Source organism: Salvelinus sp. IW2-2015, linkage group LG33 (assembly GCF_002910315.2).
Source record: "Salvelinus sp. IW2-2015 linkage group LG33, ASM291031v2, whole genome shotgun sequence".
NCBI classification, from domain to species: Eukaryota; Metazoa; Chordata; class Actinopteri; order Salmoniformes; family Salmonidae; genus Salvelinus; species Salvelinus sp. IW2-2015.
Window position 1 is genome coordinate 34,242,546 of NC_036872.1, and position 18,000 is coordinate 34,260,545.

Genomic DNA, 18,000 nt, shown 5'->3' on the forward strand with positions numbered 1-18,000 from the left:
CGAAGCGACCTGCAGTCTGTGGTCGCGTCTCAGTCGTCTCTCTATTGACGGAAGGATTTCAGTTTCCTGTTTGATTTACCATTGATTATATCCAGGAGAATCATTATTTGTTATTACTGATAAAGACTCTGTTACTATTACGTCGCTTTTGGTCCTCATTCACTCAGCATAACACTTAACTTAAAATAAAGTGGTGATCCTAACTGACCTAAGACAGGGAATTTGTACTAGGATTAAATGTCAGACATGGTGAAAAACTGAGTTTAAATGTATTTGGGTAAGGTGTATGTAAACTTCTGACTTCAACTGTTTGTGTTATTTCATAGTTCTGATGTCTTCACTATTATTATACAATGTAGAAAATAGTAGAAATAAAGAAAAACCCTTGAATGAGTAGGTGTCCAAACTTTTGAAGGGTACTGTGTACAGTTGATGTCGGAAGTTCACATATACTTAGGTTGGAGTCATTAAAACTCATTTTTCAACCACTCCACAAATATCTTGTTAACAAACTACAAGTACTACGTAGAGCCATGCCATGACTACATGGAACTCTATTCCACATCATGTAACTCAGTCAAGCAGTAAAATCAGATTGAAAAAAATAGATAAAACTACAAATCAAATCAAAGTTTATTTGTCACGTGCGCCGAATACAACAGGTGTAGTAGACCTTACAGTGAAATGCTTACTTACAGGCTCTAACCAATAGTGCAAAAAAGGTATTAGGTGAACAATAGGTAGGTAAAGAAATAAAACAACAGTAAAAAGTCAGGCTATATWCAGTAGCGAGGCTATAAAAGTAGCGAGGCTCCATACAGACACCGGTTAGTCAGGCTGATTGAGGTAGTATGTACATGTAGATATGGTTGAAGTGACTATGCATATATGATGAACAGAGAGTAGCAGTAGCGTAAAAGAGGGGTTGGTGGGTGGTGGGACACAATGCAGATAGCCCGGTTAGCCAAGGTGCGAGAGCACACCTTATGGAACAGTGTGGACTGGCACACACACACATGCTAACACACGCACACTCTACACACACACACATGCTAACACACGCACACTCTACACACATACACTTTAAATCAAATCAAATCAAATTTTATTTATTTAATATTGCTATTTTGCGCTATTATTTATTTTGTATTGTAGATATGTTATGGAATAGTGGTGTGTAATAACATGTTGTGTTATGTACTGTTTTATTGTATGTAATTGCATAATCGTGGTTGTGCCCAAGGAATAGTAGCCGCCTTGGAAGGAGCTAATGAGGTTCGGAATAATTCTTATTTTTTTAAGTGGGGTGAGAGAAGTCCATGTAAAAAGAGAAGAAGATCTAATGGCAGGCAGACGTGCTTACGCCCTAAAACAGTCGTTTGGAAGCGAGGGTCTTGGTGATGTGGTAGAAGGTGAACAGAGCCCTGTTCTGCTGTGGCCTGTCCTGATCCTTCACTGGCTCCAGCAGGATGGTGATCAGCTCCGGCCACTGGTGTGGACAGTCCAGACAGGCTACCATGGCTATTAGCACCGCTTCCTGGGTGGCTATCTGTTAACACAGGAAACATATACAACAGGTTAGTATTAGCAGCAGCACAAGGGCAGCAGGTAGCCAAGCGGTTAAGAGCGTTTGGCCAGTAACCAAAAGGATGCTGGTTAGAATCCCAGAGCCAACTAGTTGAAAATTCTGTTGATGAGCCCTTGAGCAAGGCACATCACCCTAATTGCTTCGTTAGGAGCATCTACTAAATTACTAAAATATAAATGCAAGTTTTAGAATTAGCAACATGGCCGCTAGGGGGGGTAGACCTATCTGTTAATACACAGTATATAGGGATATTTCCTAAAAGGCTAATAAGAAAACAAAGAGTGAACACAGGATCAGTAGGGGGATGTGGCAGCCTGAGCCCACTGTGATCCTCTGCACATTCCTGATGAGACACACAACCAGCTGTTAGAGCATGTGTGTCGGCCTAACTTCAGCAGTGTTGACTGTCACAGCCTCCAATGGGAAAACGGAAGACTGACGATGGGCCAATCATAGAAATCATTTATATGGGGCCAATAAGCTTCAGTAATGAAAGAACTGTCAGTGCACTGACTGCACAGATGGCAATAAGGTTTAATCATATTTGTGTAGACGTGTGTGTATGGAGAGGAATGGTGTTGGTTAGCAAACACACTGATCGGGCATAACTCACTTGCACACTTCGGAGTTTCCCGTGTGCAAAATGTGTCATCCTACAATGTATCCCCTCCCTCTCTCGTGATGTGTCCCCTCTCTCTCTCTCATGATGTGTCCCCTCTCTCTCTCTCATGATGTGTCGCCTCTCTCTCTCTCTCTCTCCCCTCTCGTACTTCTCCTCTCGAGTCTATCTCTTCTCTTTTGTCGTTGGGATGTGGTTCCCCATCTCTCTTTCCTCTACTCTCTCTCTCAAGTGATGTTCCTCTCTTCTCTTCTCTCCTCCTCTGTTCATCTTCGTGATGTGTCCCCATTCTCTTCACTCTCGTATCATGTCGCCCCCTCTCTCTCTCTCTCTCTCTCTCTCTCTGATGTGTTCCCCTCTCTCTCATGATGTGCCCCCTCTTCTCTCTCTTCTCTCCTCTCTCTCTCTCGTGCCGTGTCCTCTCTCTCTCGTGATGTTCCCTCTCTCTCATTGCCGTGTCCTTCTCTCTCTCTCTCGTCTCGCTGTAGATGATGTCCCCTCTCTCTCATGCCAGTCTCTCTCTCTCAATGTGTCCCTCTCTCTCATGGATGTGTCCCTCTCTCTCTATTCCCGTGCGTGTCTCCTCTCTCTCGTGATGTGTCCCTTCTCTCATGCCGTGTCCCCCCCCCCGCTCTCTCTCTCTCGTGAGTGTGTCCCCTCTCTCTCGTGCGTCCACTCTCTCGCATGAGTGTCCCTCTCTCGTGATGCGTCCCTCCTCTCCTCATGATGTGTCCCTCTCTCTCTCTCTCTCTCGTGATGTCCTCCCTTCTTCGTGATGTGTCCCTCTCTCTCTTGTGAGTGTCTCTTCTCTCTCTGTATTGTCCTTCCTCCTTGTGATTGTCCCTCTCTCTTTTGATGTCCCTCTCTCTCTCGTGATGTGTCCCCTCTCTCTGATGTGTCCCCTCTCCTCGTGATGCACTCTCCTCCTTTTGTGGTCTTCTCTCTTGTATGTGTCCTCTCTCTCATGAGTGTCCGCTGCGTGTCCCTCTCTCTCGTGATGTGTCCCCTCTCTCGTGATGTTCCTCTCTCGTGTATGTGTCCTCTCTCTCGTGATGTCCCCTCCTCTGTGATTGTCTCTCTCTCGATGTCTCGCTCTCGTATGTGTCCCCTCTCTATCGTATGTTCCCTCTCTCTCGTGATGTGTCCTCTCTCTCTCGTGATGTGCCCCTCTCCTCGTGAGTGTCCCCTCTCCTCGTCTGTCCCTCTCTCTCGTGAGGTGTCACTCTCTCTCTTCGTGATGGTCCTCTCTCTCTTGTGATGTGTCCCTTCTCTCTCTTGATGTGTGCCTTCCTCTCTTGTGATGTGCCCTTCTCTCTCTTTGATGCTTCTCTCTCATGATGTGTCCTTTCTCCATGATGTACCTCTCTCATGATGCCCTCTCCCCTCTGAGTCTCTCTCTGTGATGTCCCCTCTCTTCTTGGGTACCCTCTCCGTCAGTGATGTGTCCCTCTCTCTCGTGACGTTCCCCTCTTCTCAGTGATGTTCCTCTCTCTCTCTCTCTCTATTTGGGCATCATCAAAGGGTAAGGTTACACAATACAGCCTTTGGAGAGTTATACGTACAACACGACACCCTGTTGGACCCCAGCAGATTTGACAGAGTCAACCTCTCTCCAGAGATGAGACAGAGAGCGGATAGAGACAGGTCAGACAGAGGCTGGAATGGCTGTTGTCTCCATATGGACACAGGCATATGCTACTAGTGGAGAGGTGTCCCGATGGGCTCTATAAGTAATGACCCTACTCATAGGCAGAGTGTTCCACTAGTGGTGGTCTTGATGATCGCGAGACCAGTCATTGGCTGACAGCTCAGAAAAGACTTGAGTAGTGAAACAATGGCGACCTGGTTGACAGCTCGTTTAAAGTTGTAGAAGCCACCTGCTCTTCTGACAGTGTAATGAGGTAGAAGACAGACAGACAGACAGACAGACAGACAGGACAGACAGACAGACAGACAGACAGACAGACAGACAGACAGACAGAAGACAGACAGACACAGACAGACAGACAGCCCACAGACAGACAGAGAGAGAGAGAGAGAGAGAGAGAGAGAGAGAGAGAAGAGAGAGAGAGAAGAGAGAGAGAGAGAGAGAGAGAGAGAGAGAGAGAGGTTAAACAGGGAATGTTACATACAATGTCAAACATCAACGCAAACATCTTTCTTTGCAATACCAAGATTCATTTTGAATCAGATGACCTGTTGCAAGCGAGTGTCCTCATATCTTAATTTGTGTTAACAAAAACTCCCCACTTTGATGTAATTCTCTGAGACGGAATATGCTAGAAGGAAGAGAGAGTGGAGGCACAATGTCAAATATCACAATCTGCTTGGGACTGAGGCGTATATTATTATTATATTACATTTCCACTCCCTTCATTTGAGAGGAAAGAATTATCAACCAATTTCCCAAAAAGCAGCGATAGAGCCACTGCGCAGGCTTTAATATAGAGGGCTGATATGAACATGGCAGATAGGTAACGCTCTGTCCATAGAAACCTACGTTATACTTGCCAGAAAGAGAGTGAGAAAAGAGAGAGGGGGGGGGGGTAGAGGGAGAAAAGAGAGACAAAACAGAGAGAGACTGAGAAAGAACAGAGAGACAGACACAGAGAGAGAGGAAGACAGACAGACAGAGAGAGAGAGAGGAGGAGACAGACAGGAACAGAGAGGAGAGAGGAGAGAGACAGAGAGAGAGAGGAGACAAGAGAGGAGATAAAGAGGAGGAGAGACGCAGAAGAGAAGAGAGAGAGAGACAGAAAGAGAAAAAGAGGGAGGGAGAGGCAGACAGAGAGAGAGAGAGAGAGGACAGAGAGAGAATAAAGAGGGAGAGAGGCAGACAGAGAGAGAGAGAGAGAGACAGAGAAGAATAAAGATGAGAGAGGCAGAACAGAGAAGAAGAGAGAAGAGACAGAGAGAGAAATAAGAGGGAGGAGAAGGCAGACAGAGAAGAGAAGAGACAGAGAGAATAAAGGGAGGAGAGAAGCGACAGACAGACAGACAGAACAGACAGACAGACGACAGACAGACAGACAGACAGACAGACAGACAGACGACAGACAGACAGACAGACAGACAGAAGACAGAGAGAGAGAGGAAGAGAGAGAGAGAGAAGAGAGAGAGGAGAGAGCGACAAAATCGAGCCAGAAAGAGAACCTTTGGAGAGAGAGGTGAATATACTGTCTCAACAAGGTGAGAGGTGACAAGATGAAGAAAGAACTATAGAGGATAGAGAGAGAGAGTGGTGAAATACCTGTCTCCTTAACAAGAGAGAGGTGAATACCTGTCTCCTTAAACGAGAGAGAGAGTGGTGAATACCCTGTCCCTTACAAGAGAGAGGGTGAATACCTGTCTAAACGAGAGAACAGTGGTGAAATACCCTCGTCCTTAAACGAGAGAGAGAGGTGAAATACCTGTCTCCTTAAACGAGAGGAGGAGTGTAAATACCGTGTTCTAAACGAGAGAGAAGTGTGAAACCACCTGTCTCCTTAAACGAGAGAGAGGTGGTGAAATACCCCTGCCTGTCAGTTTGGCCAAGACTGTGGGTTTGGCACTAGATGTCCCTGCACTTTTTGTACCTTTTGTTTCTTGCTCTAATTATTGTTTGCACTGTAGTCATTCCCTTGTTGTATAAACCCGTGTGTTCCTCAGTTCCTTGCTCAGTGTTTGTAATAGCACCCAGCCTCAGCCCAAGCCTTGTTCTTTACAGATATTTTTTATTGGATTTTCCAGAGGTTCTCTGGTTTAGTCTTGTGTATTTTGAGTAGTCTTTGAGGTTTGTTTTCCCTGCTATTTTTTACCATTTGTGGAGTTTTTTGTATTTGGGAGATTCCATTTGTGCCTCTTGGCTTTATTTGGACATTGTGGATTTAGTTCGTTGCTTGAAGATTTTGTTCTTAATTAACCACCATCTCTAGTACTGCTGTGTCTGCCTCATCTGCGGTTCTGACATTATTATGACTGTTTCTCGCACCGGTCTGACAGTCTAAAGAGAGAAGGTGCCTTAACGAGAGAGAATGGCAATACCCTGTCTCCTTAAACGAGAGAGAGGTGAAATCACTGTCCCTTAAACGAGAGAGAGAGTGGTGAAATACCTCTCTCCTAAACGAGAGAGAGAGTGGTGAAATACCTGGTCCTTAAACGAGAGAGAGAGTGGTGAATACCCTGTTCCTTAAACAGAAAGAGAGAGGGTGAATACCCTGTCTCCATAAACGAGAGGAGAGTGGTGAAATACCGTCCTTAAAGAGAGAGTGGTGAACCCGTCCTAAACGAGGAGAGAGTGGGAGGTACCCTGCCCATAAACGAGAGGAGAGTGTGAAATACCGCTCCATAACGAGAGGAAGAAGTGGGAAATACCCTGTCCTTCACACTAGAGACAGAGACGGACGAAGAGCAAGGACGACAGAGAGAGATAACTATGGAGAGAGGGAGAACGGCAAGAAAGTAAAGAGGGAGGAAACAGGGAATAATGCAGGCAGAGGAAGGAGAAACAGGGAATAACGTGGCAGAGGAAGGAGAAACAGGGAATTAATGAAGGGCAGGAAGGAGAAACAGGAATTAATGCAGGGCAGAGGAAGGAAAAAGGAATTAATGCAGGGCAGAGAAGGAAGAAACAAGGGAAACACAGGGCAGAGAAGGAAAACAGGAATAAGCAGGGCAGAGGAAGAAACAGGGAAATGAAGGCATAGGAAGGAGAAACAGGGAATTAACGCGGGGCAAGGTGAAGGAGAAACAGGAATTACAGGAAGAGAAGAAAATGGAAAATCAGGCAGAGAAGGAAAACAGGAATTAATGCAGGGCAGAGGAAGGAAACAGGGAATAATGCAGGGAGAGAAGGAAAACCAGGAATTAATGCAGGCAGAGGAGGAAAACAGGGAAAATGCAGGGAGAGAGGAAAAACAGGGAATTAAGCAGCAGAGAAGAGAAACAGGGAATTAAGCAGGCAGAGGAAGGAAAAGGGAAAATGAGGGCAGAAGGAGAAACAGGGAATTAACGCGAGCAGGAAAGGAGAAAAGGGATAATGCAGGCAGAGGAAGGAGAAACAGGGAATTATGCAGGGCAGAGGAAGGAGAAACAGGGAATAATGCAGGGCAGAGAAGAGAAACAGGGAATTAATCAGGGCAGAGGAAGGAGAAACAGGGAATAATCAGGCAAGGAGAAAAACAGGAATTAATGCAGTGTGTGTATAATGGTATGGTGAGGTCCCTCAGTATGGTGATAATAATGGTATATTGAGGTCCTCAGTATGGTGATAATATGGTATGTTGAGGTCCATCAGTAATGTTTATAATGGTATGTTGAGGTCCCTCAGTGTGGTGATAAATGGAGTGAGGTCCCTCAGTATGGTGATAATATGGTATGGTGAGGTCCCTCAGATGGTGATAATATGGTATGTTGAGGTCCCTCAGTATGGTGATAATATGGTATGGTGAGGTCCCTCAGTATAGTGTTGAGGTCCCTCAGTATGGGTGATAATATGGTATGGTGAGGTCCTCAGTATGGTGATATCATATGTTGAGGTCCCTCAGTATGGTGATAATATGGTATGCATTGAGTGGTCCTCAATAAAGGGGATAATTGTTGATGGTTGAGGTCTCTCATGTAATGGCGATAATGTGGTATGTTGAGGTCCCTCAGTATGGTGATAATATGGTATGTTGAGGTCCCTCAGTATGGTGATAATATGGTATGTTGAGGTCCCTCAGTATGGTGATAATATCGTATTAGTCCCTGGCAATTCCCATCCTTACTATGCAGTGTATATTAATAAAGCCACTCCCAGGATGATGGCACACTGGCTAGCTGTCTAGCTGTCACACTCTAGCTGTCCTAGAAGGATTACAACAGGAGGAGGGGATTACAGAGGGTGAGAGCGAGAGAAAAAAAGGGAGACAAAGATAGAGTGAGAGAAAATGAGAAAGAGAGAGAGAAAGATAGAGAGGAGAGAGACACAACGTTGTGCTCATTACTAAACATGTAATAGCACCTGCCAGCAGGGCCGAGGTGGGGGTGCATGAGAGGGGCATGCTGGGAGCTGGTAGTCTGGAGTGGGCATTTAGCCAGACCGAGATAATCACAGCAGTGCTGCCACGCTCCACTGTACACAGATCAACAACCCACACACACACCGACACATACCCAGTCCTCTCAGCAGGAGGAATGATGGGTGAAGCTGCTTTGAAAAGTTTGAACCACATGGGTGAGAAGGGGGCAGAATTCAACAATCTGTTCTCAACTCAGTCCTGAATTGTCTCAATAGAGCAGAGACTCAGGAAGATGGCTGGAGTACCAGACTTGGAGCAGACTCAAATTGTGTGGTTGTATGGGTAAAATAAGCTAAGTCTGGCAGTGCGTCTCCCAGCCTCAGTGGGTTGGCTGGAGTCCTAACAACCACCTACAGTAACAAGGTGTTGGATAGCTGATGGATAGAGATCAACAAAGACTATCTACAGCAGTGGTCACCAACCTTTTCTGAGTCAAGATCACTTTCTGAGTCAAAATACATGCCGAGATCTACCGCTCTGATTTTTTATTAACATGACTTAAAAAATGTAAGCCTATGCACCAACTAAAAACAGTTCTGTAGCAATGAGGTTTGTGTAGGAAACTCTAGGCCCAATACATTATCAACGCATACTGGTTTTGCTTGAATTTACCTGCCAATGCATTGTTGTTCGGGATATTTTTTTAACCTGTTTGGGATAGGGGGCAGCATTTTCACGTTCGGATGAAAAGCGTGACCAGAGTAAACTTCCTGCTACTCAGGCAGGATATGCATATTATTAGTAGATTTGGATAGAAAACATTATGAAGTTTCTAAAACTGTTTGAATGATGTCTGTAAGTATAACAGATCTCATATGGCAGAAGAAAACCTGAGAAAAATCCAACCAAGAAGTGGGAAATCTGAGGTTTGTAGTTTTTCAACTAATATACAGTGTCTATGGAGTCATATTGCACTTCCTAGGGCTTCCACTAGATGTCAACAGTCTTTAGAACTTTGTTTGAGGCTTCTACTGTGAAGGGGGAGAGAATGAGAGCTGTTTCAACCAGATGTCTGGCAGAGTGCCATGAGCTGGTCAAGCGCATGGTCGTGAGAGCGACCTGCGTTCCATTGCATTTCTAAAGACAAAGGAATTCTCCGGTTGAAACATTATTGAAGATTTATGTTAAAAACATCCTAAAGATTGATTCTATACATCGTTTGACATGTTTCTACGAACTGTTATATAACTTTTTGGACTTTTCGTCTGAACTTTCGCCTGGACTTGCCCGCGCCTCGTGATTTTGGATTTGTGATCTAAACGCGCTATCAAAAAGGAGGTATTTGGACATAAATGATGGACTTTATCGAACAAAACAAACATTTATTGTGGAACTGGAATTCCTGGGAGTGCATTCTGATGAAGATCATCAAAGGTAAGTGAATATTTATCATGCTATTTCTGACTTCTGTTGACTCCACAACATGGTGGGTATCTGTATGGCTTGTTTTTGTGTCAGATTATTGCATGGTGTGCTTTTTCGGTAAAGCTTTTTTGAAATCTGACACAGTGGTTGCATTAAGGAGAAGTATATCTTTAATTCTGTGCATAACACTTGTATCTTTTATCAAAGTGTATGATGAGTATTTCTGTAAATTGATGTGGCTCTGAAAATTCGCCGGATGTTTTCGAGGCACAACATTACTGACCATAACGCGCCAATGTAAACTGAGATTTTTGGATATAAACATGAACTTTATCGAACAAAACATAAATGTATTGTGTAACATGAAGTACTATGAGTGCCTTCTGATGAAGATCATCAAAGGTTAGTGATTCATTTTATCTCTATTTCTGCTTTTTGTGACTCCTCTCTTTGGCTAGAAAATGGCTGTATGTTTTTGTGACTAGGCTCTGACCTAACATAATCATATGGTGTGCTTTTGCTGTAAAGGCTTTTTGAAATCGGACACGATGGGTAGATTAACAAGAAGTTAAGCTTTCATTTGGTGTATTGCACTTGTGAATGTATAAAAGTTAAATATTTCAGGAAAAATATTTTTTAATTTCGCGCTCTGCCTTTTCAGCGGATATTGTCGAAGGGTTCCGCTAGCAGTAAGAAGTTTTAATTTTATTTCAAAATTTGAGGTAGGCTATATGATAACACCGGTAATAGATCCATTGTGGTATTACTTGTGAGTCACAGCTGAGTGAGCACACATTTAAATAATTTGCTTTTTATTTTACTGGGCTGATGGTGCCTTAATCTGATGGTCAGCAGACTGAGGGTCCATCTCTCAACATCCCTCCCGCTCTCCCTTTCCTCCACTGACTCTGACCAAACCAGAAAGGGACACAGTCTTCCAGTTGATGGCGAAACTCGAGTCGCACCGGATTATTTCTGTCTCGTGCACAAATTCATGTTGTTACTCTTATGAACAGATAAAGTGAAATATTCCTTGATATTAAAAAAGACCCAAGCCGCTAATAATAACAACAATGCAAGCCTACAGATACACTTTCCTACTCATTCATTACTGCTGCACTGCTTGTTGTAGCGCTGAGTGGAAATAGGAAGAATGCACATTTTATGGTTTATAAGTGTTGAATACAAAGTTGACATTGCTGAGTAAGAATTTAAACATGAACTCACTCATAAAAACATCAGCTCTTTCCTGTATTCGTTGACCGTCTCTCTCTAGTCGTGGTTTTAAACGTTTTGAAATCTCACAATATCAATTTTGCCGTAGCTTTCTTTTAGGCCTGCTAAATTACTGCAGACTCTGTCATTTGAGCAATCTGATTGGCCAGCGGTAGGCCTGTAGGACACTTGATATCCTCTACAGGCCCACCGGGAAGCAGAGTTTGTACACATGAAATGGCAACAGTTTGCCTTCCCGGCGCGCAGGGCAACTGAATTGGCTCCACCTACCACCAACAGCCCGACCAAATACAAAAAAATAGGAACAAGGCTTTATCGTTATGTTTTTTACAGAAATGTTTGGCGATCGACTAGAAATTCCTTGGAGATCGACAAGTCGATCAAGATCGACCGGTTTGTGACCACTGATCTACAGTAACAAAATGTTGGATAGCTGATGGATAGAGATCAACAAACGCCTATCTACAGTACACTTACTGAATGAGGACAGATGGGAGAGATTAGATCACTTTACAGCCCCGTGGAGTATTACACACATACACACACACACACACATACACACGATGGCTCCGACAGTGACACAACAAGCAGGGCTAGACTGGGGCATTGTGTGTCATCTAATGGTCTGTAATTTATGACAGGGTCTAATCCAATGTGATAACATGATAATTACAGTCTAGTAGTTTCCAGCTGAGCATCAGTGAGGATAGTATATCTGAAATTAAAAGGATAGGCTACAACCACCAAGAGCCAACAGGTAGGCTGCTAATTGTGTAGGAGGGGGAAAGCGCAGCCTATATAGCCTCAATTAGCCTACCAGGCTAGCTGGCTAGCTAGCTTCTGGACTCTGTTTGATGCAGGCAAAACAGGTACTGTGTAATCAGATTGGGAGACAAATAACCTAGTTTTGGCAGCTGGAAGTTAGTAACTAGTGCGAGTCTGCTTGATTGTTSCCTTTTCTCTCTCCCTGCATCTCGTAAGCGTGAGCGACCGTACGTGCGCACACACACACACACACACACCTGCTGCTGCTAGAGCTCCTCCGTTCCTCTCTCCCTTGGCTCGAACATTAACAGCTCAGTTAATGACATAGCTTTTCTGCTGCTTCCCTCACTCGGATCAGACTGGGTCTGGACCTGACCGGGTCTGGTTTTCCTCTGATCCGTGGGGGCAGCTGCATTTGGGTAAGGTCCGGGACAAAGCCCCGTGTCCATTTCAAAATGAGAAGACCTCTACCTCCCTTTCTCCATCCCCCTTTCCCCCCCATCCACTCTCACTCCCTCTAAACCACCCTCCCTCCCTATCTTACTCCATCCCTCCCTCTCTGTCCCTCCCTCCCTCTTTAAAACTGCCTGCAGATATGTTAATGGAAACCACATCAGCAGATCCCCACTGCTGTCTGCTCCTGTTGTTATGGATATGCAGCCTTCTCTGACATTTGAGAAACCAGCTGCATATGATATCACATCGCCACAGATTTGCATAAATTGAGATGATCCAAAAGCATAAGAGAAGCATGTTGGGCCCACAGTAGGAATTACTTTTCAAATAATTGTCTGCATAACTTAACCCAAAACTTTCTCGACCGAGCCAAACATTGTTTTCCTAAAAATGTCTCTAGCCTGTATTCTAATCTCCATCATGTATTAATTTGGAGATCAATCTTAACTTGAGGAACTTTTCAAGGTTTTGTCTTTGTTTGCCTATGTGTGTGTGTGTGTGGGTGGGGGGAACCAGGTAGGGCCTCCCACTATCATAGCTCCCGCTACCAGTATCTTGACTGGTGGCTCTCCATATCCATACCTGGCCAGGTGTCTCCAAGTATAGGGATTGRCAGCTCAGTGGTCTTACAAGCCCTGAGCCGGGCTACCAGTCAGGATACACCAGTCAGGATACTGGTCTACTGAAGCCTGCGGAGGAGCAGCTATGATAGTGGGAGCACCTCTCCTTCACATCACATTTTTAATTAAGAGAGGAATATGGAAACGGTTAATCAGTAGAAGGTAGACATTACACAAGAAGACAAAGAGGAAAGGGGATACCTAGTCAGCTGCACAACTGAATGCATTCAACCGAAATGTGTCTTCCGCATTTAACCCAACCCCTCTGAATCGGATAGGTGTGGGGGCCTGCCTTGATCGATGTCCACGCCATCGGGAATCGGGGAGCAGTTGTTGTTGGGGGTTAACTACCATGCTCAAGGACAACTTTTACTTCACTACATTGCTAAAGAAAATAATGTAATTTTCTCTGACACTCAAAAGTACTTGTTACATTTTGAATGCTTAGCAGACAGGAAAATGGTCGAATTCACACATTTATCAACAGAACATCCCTGGTCATCCCTACTACCTCTGATCTGGTGGAATTAGTKAACATAAATGCTTTGTTTATCTGAGTTGTGGTGTGTGCCCCTGGCTATCTGTAAAAAAAAAAAAATACAAGAAAATGGTGCTGTCTGGTTTACTTAAGACTAGGTTCCGCTAGCGGAACCCCTAGACAACATCCGCTGAAATGGCAGAGCGCGAAATTGAAAAATATTTTGGGGAAATATTTAACTTTCATACATTAACAAGTGCAATACACCAAATTAAAGCTTAACTTCTTGTTAATCTAGCCATCATGTCTGATTTCAAAAAGACTTTACAGCGAAAGGACACCATTCGATTATGTTAGGTCAGCGCCTAGTCACAAAAACATACAGCCATTTTCCAGCCAAAGAGAGGAGTCACAAAAAGCAGAAATAGAGATAAAATTAATCACTAACCTTTGATGATCTTCATCAGATGACACTTAAAGGACTTCATGTTACACAATACATGTATGTTTTGTTCGATAAAGTTCATATTTATATCCAAAAATCTCAGTTTACATTGGCGCGTTATGTTCAGTAATGTTGTGCCTCGAAAACATCCGGCGAATTTGCAGAGAGCCACATCAATTTACAGAAATACTCATCATAAACGTTGATATAAGATACAAGTGTTATGCATAGAATTAAAGATATACTTCTCCTTAATGCAACCGCTGTGTCAGATTTCAAAAAAGCTTTACCGAAAAAGCACACCATGCAATAATCTGAGTACAGCGCTAAGCCACAAAAACAAGCCATACAGATACCCGCCATGTTGTGGAGTCAGTAAAAGTCAGAAATAGAGTTATAAATATTCACTTACCTTTGATGATCTTCATCAGAATGCACTCCCAGGAATTCCAGTTCCACAATAAATGTTCGTTTTGTTCGATAAAGTTCATCTTTATGTCCAAATACCTCTTTTTTGTTAGCGAGTTTAGTTCACCAATCGAAATTCACAAGGCGCGGGTCCAGACGAAAGTCCAGACGAAAAGTCAAAAAAGTTCTATTACAGTTCGTAGAAACATGTCAAACGATGTATAGAATCAATCTTTAGGATGTTTTTATCATAAATCTTCAATAATGTTTCAACCGGACAATTCCTTTGTCTTTAGAAATTAAAAGGAACGCAGCTCACTCTCACGGGCGCACGCCTGACTTAGCTCATGGCATTCTGCCAGACCCCTTAGTCAAACAGCTCTTATTCGCTCCCCCTTCATAGTAGAAGCCTGAAACAAGGTTCTAAAGACTGTTGACATCTAGTGGAAGTCGTAGGAAGTCCAATATGACCCCATAGACACTGTATATTCAAAAGGCAATGACTTGAAAAACTACAAACCTCAGGTTTCCCACTTCCTGGTTGGATATTTCTCAGGTTTTCGCCTGCCATATGAGTTCTGTTATACTCACAGACATCATTCAAACAGTTTTAGAAACTTCCGTGTTTGCTATCCAAATCTACTAATAATATGCATATATTAGCTTCTGGGCCTGAGGAGCAGGCTGTTTACTCTGGGCACGCTTTTCATCCGAATGTGAAAATGCTGCCCCCTATCCCAAACAGGTTTTAATATAAGGAATGTGAAATGATTTATACTTTTACTTTTGATACTTACATATATTTTAGCAATTACATTTACTTTTGATACTTAAGTATATTTAAAACCAAATACTTTTACACTTTAACTCAAGTAGTATTTTACTGGCTGACTTTCCCTTTTACTTGAGTCATTTTCTATTAAGGTATCTTTACTTTTACTCAAGTATGACAGTTGGGTACTTTTTCTACCACTGCAGATTTTTCCACATTACCATCTCGAGGATTTGAACCACGGTGCTTACACCCCCTTCCCTCCCTCTCTCTCTCCGTCCTTTCTCACATCTCCCTCCTTCCCTTCATCATATCTGTCCTCCAGCCTGATCCCCCTCTCTCTCACTCGTTTCATAACAGATCACACAGGCAGTAAAATCCCTGGCATGTCTGTCCCAATGACGCAGGCAGGCACAGCCTCACAAAGCAGAGCACAGAGCTGCACACCTGGTCCCCATGCAGGCAGTCCTCCTGACAACAAAAGCAGCTGCTTCTCTCTGCAACTCTGAGAGGGGAAACCATTCTATCCTACAGTCACAACTCCTACCTCACAGTTCGAAAGCTGCCTGTCTTCTACATTTCAAAGGGAGACGGAGTCAGAAAATCTAAGCTGCGTCCAATGATACTCAGAAGAACTAACAATGATGCTCAGAAGAACTAACAATGATGCTCAGAAGAACTAACAATGATGCTCAGAAGAACTAACAATGATGCTCAGAAGAACTAACAATGATACTCAGAAGAACTAACAATGATGCTCAGAATTATTTGGGTTGTTACCTGGATTCGCCATTCTTGATTTCTTGTGTCTGATTATTTGTGTACTTGTACTTGTTTGACATTTTACTGCACTGTTCGGTGCTATTAACAAGTATTTCGCTGCACCCGCTATAACAGCTTCTAAACCGTGTACGCGTCAAAATAAACATTGATTTGATTTAGCCTACTCACTGATGAAATAGGCTATACAGCMCTCTGTCTGTAACTGTGTGACTTTAACTGTCTGTAACTGTGTGAATAAAATAATTTATTATCCACTTTATAACGTATGCATCCCAGAAGACTTGGTTAAAAGATCAAAACAAGTGAAACTATTTGTTTTTTCACATCAAGTAGGCATAATGATGAAATATTAAAATACAGTTAAATACAAGATAAAGTAAAGGGGCAATCCGGGATTTGGTTAGTAGAATTTTTTTAAACTGTTAAATTAACACACAAAAGGCCCTAAAGCTACAAGAACAGAGAGACAGAGCTTGGTGTGTAGGAGTAGGTCGGTTCAGTAAGGAAATTACTGTGATAGACTGCCATCTAGAGGCATGAAGAAACTACAATCCAAAATGACAAAAGAGAGAATGCATGTAGCCTACATTATGTGTATACTAACAGGGTAGCCTTTGGTTTTAGATGCAAAAGTGTTTTCTCAACTCACTCGATACAAAGTAATGAAAGATCAGCCCTTTGGCAATTCATACAGCAGCATAGTGCAACACGTTTCAACCTAACCAGGGCTGAATCTCAATAGCCTTTCCTCGACTCCTTGTGTCCTCTTTTCCTAGCCTTCACTCATTTCCTACCCAAAGTCAGAGGGAAGTGATAAGAGTTAAGGAGAGGAAACATGGAAACAAGGATCAGAGGAAATGTGCTTGTAACAAATGAGTCATTTCAGAAATGTTTTTATTTTATTAAATGTTTTTATTTTGATATCAAGATAGTGTCATGCATGCTCTATAAGATTGGGAATAGCACAGAGTACTGCAGCTTTTCACAGACCTGTCTATTAATCTGTTTCTTTGTATTTCACAGTGAAATGTCACAACTGGGAGACTGGTCTTTGAGTCAGTGCATATGATAGGACATCGATCAGACTATGGCCATTTCTCAACCCCCCCTTGAAATGTTAAGCAAAATGCCACAACAATTTCTGTGTGCTGGTCCCATTCCTTATGTTAGGTAGTTTTTCCATACATATATTGGCACCATTGCACTTTTCTTAAATAATTTCCTATTTCTTCTGAAATAAGTTGAAATTGAAAACAACATTTGGTCTCCACACCGTATTGAATTTTCAACATTGTAGAACCAATTTATTTTTGTAAATTTAAGTTAACAATTTAAATTTAGAAAATAGACAAATGGCATGGACTAAACTATTGGCGCCCCAGATTTGGTACATGGTTGCACAGCCTTTGGCCAACATAACTGCCGACAAACGCTTCTTGTAGCCATCAATGAGCACATTGCACCTTTCTACTGGCAACTCTTCAATGTTAGAGGGGTGCCCTCCACCAACTGCTGTTTTCAGCTCTCGCCATATGTTATGGATGCGATTCAGATCTGGACTCTTCACTGGCCACTCCAAAACAGTCCAGCGTTTCTTTCTGTACCATTCCAGGGTGCTTTTTATGTGTGTTTGGGGTTGTTGTCCTACTGGAAGACCCACAACCTTCAAAAACGATACAGTTTTTGGACACAGGGTTGAATGTTGCACTCCAAAACACCTTGATAATCTGCTGATTTTATGATACCTTGCACACATTCAAGGCCCACAGCACTAGAGGCTGCAAAGCAACCTCACATTATTATCGAACTACACCCATAATTGATTGTAGAGAGGGTGTTGTTTTCTATGAACACTTAATTTAGCCATTGGTAAACATAGGAAGACCTCACTGCTGAAGGAGACTAGAAAGCCTGATTGAACTTCTCAAAAACCCACCTAAACAAGCCTTAATCCTGGGGAAAATGTTCTGTGGACCAAGATCCAGATCCAGATCAGCCCTGGGTTTACAGAGGACCAAATGAAGCATTCAATTAAAAGAACATCCTCACTACAATCAAACATGGGGAAGCTATGATAATGCTGTGAGGTTGCTTTGCTGCCTTTGAAACTGGGGGCCTTAAATGTGCACAAGGCATAATAAAATCAGAAGATTAGCAGGTGTTTTGTAGTCCAATGGTCAACCCAGTGTCCATAACCTGGATCTCCATTGAAGGTTGTGGGTCTTCCAGTAGGAAGACAACCCCAAAGCACAGGAGGCTGCTGAGGGGGGACGGCTTATAATAATGGCCGGAACGAAGCAAATGGAATGGCATTTACCATATTTATACCATGACTTTGTTAATTACTCGTTTCTGATTGGCTTGAAGGGCATTCTAGAGTGTGCATTATTTCCCTATAATGCACTGTATATTTGCACAGTAGAA

At 43.1% G+C, this 18,000-nt stretch overlaps 1 protein-coding gene across 2 annotated transcripts in view; it reads right to left on the minus strand.

Moving 5' to 3' along the window:
* Positions 1 to 645: 645 nt before the first annotated feature.
* Positions 646 to 18,000, minus strand: part of LOC111957480 (importin-11-like) — a 35,132-nt gene continuing 17,777 nt past the window's right edge. For both annotated transcript variants that reach the window (XR_011474692.1, XM_070436955.1), the window contains one exon: positions 646 to 1,549. Coding sequence is in view for 1 of the 2 variants with exons in the window: in XM_070436955.1 (XP_070293056.1) it covers positions 1,367 to 1,549 (183 nt within the window). In the remaining variant the exon portion in view is untranslated. The remainder of the gene's footprint in view (positions 1,550 to 18,000) is intronic.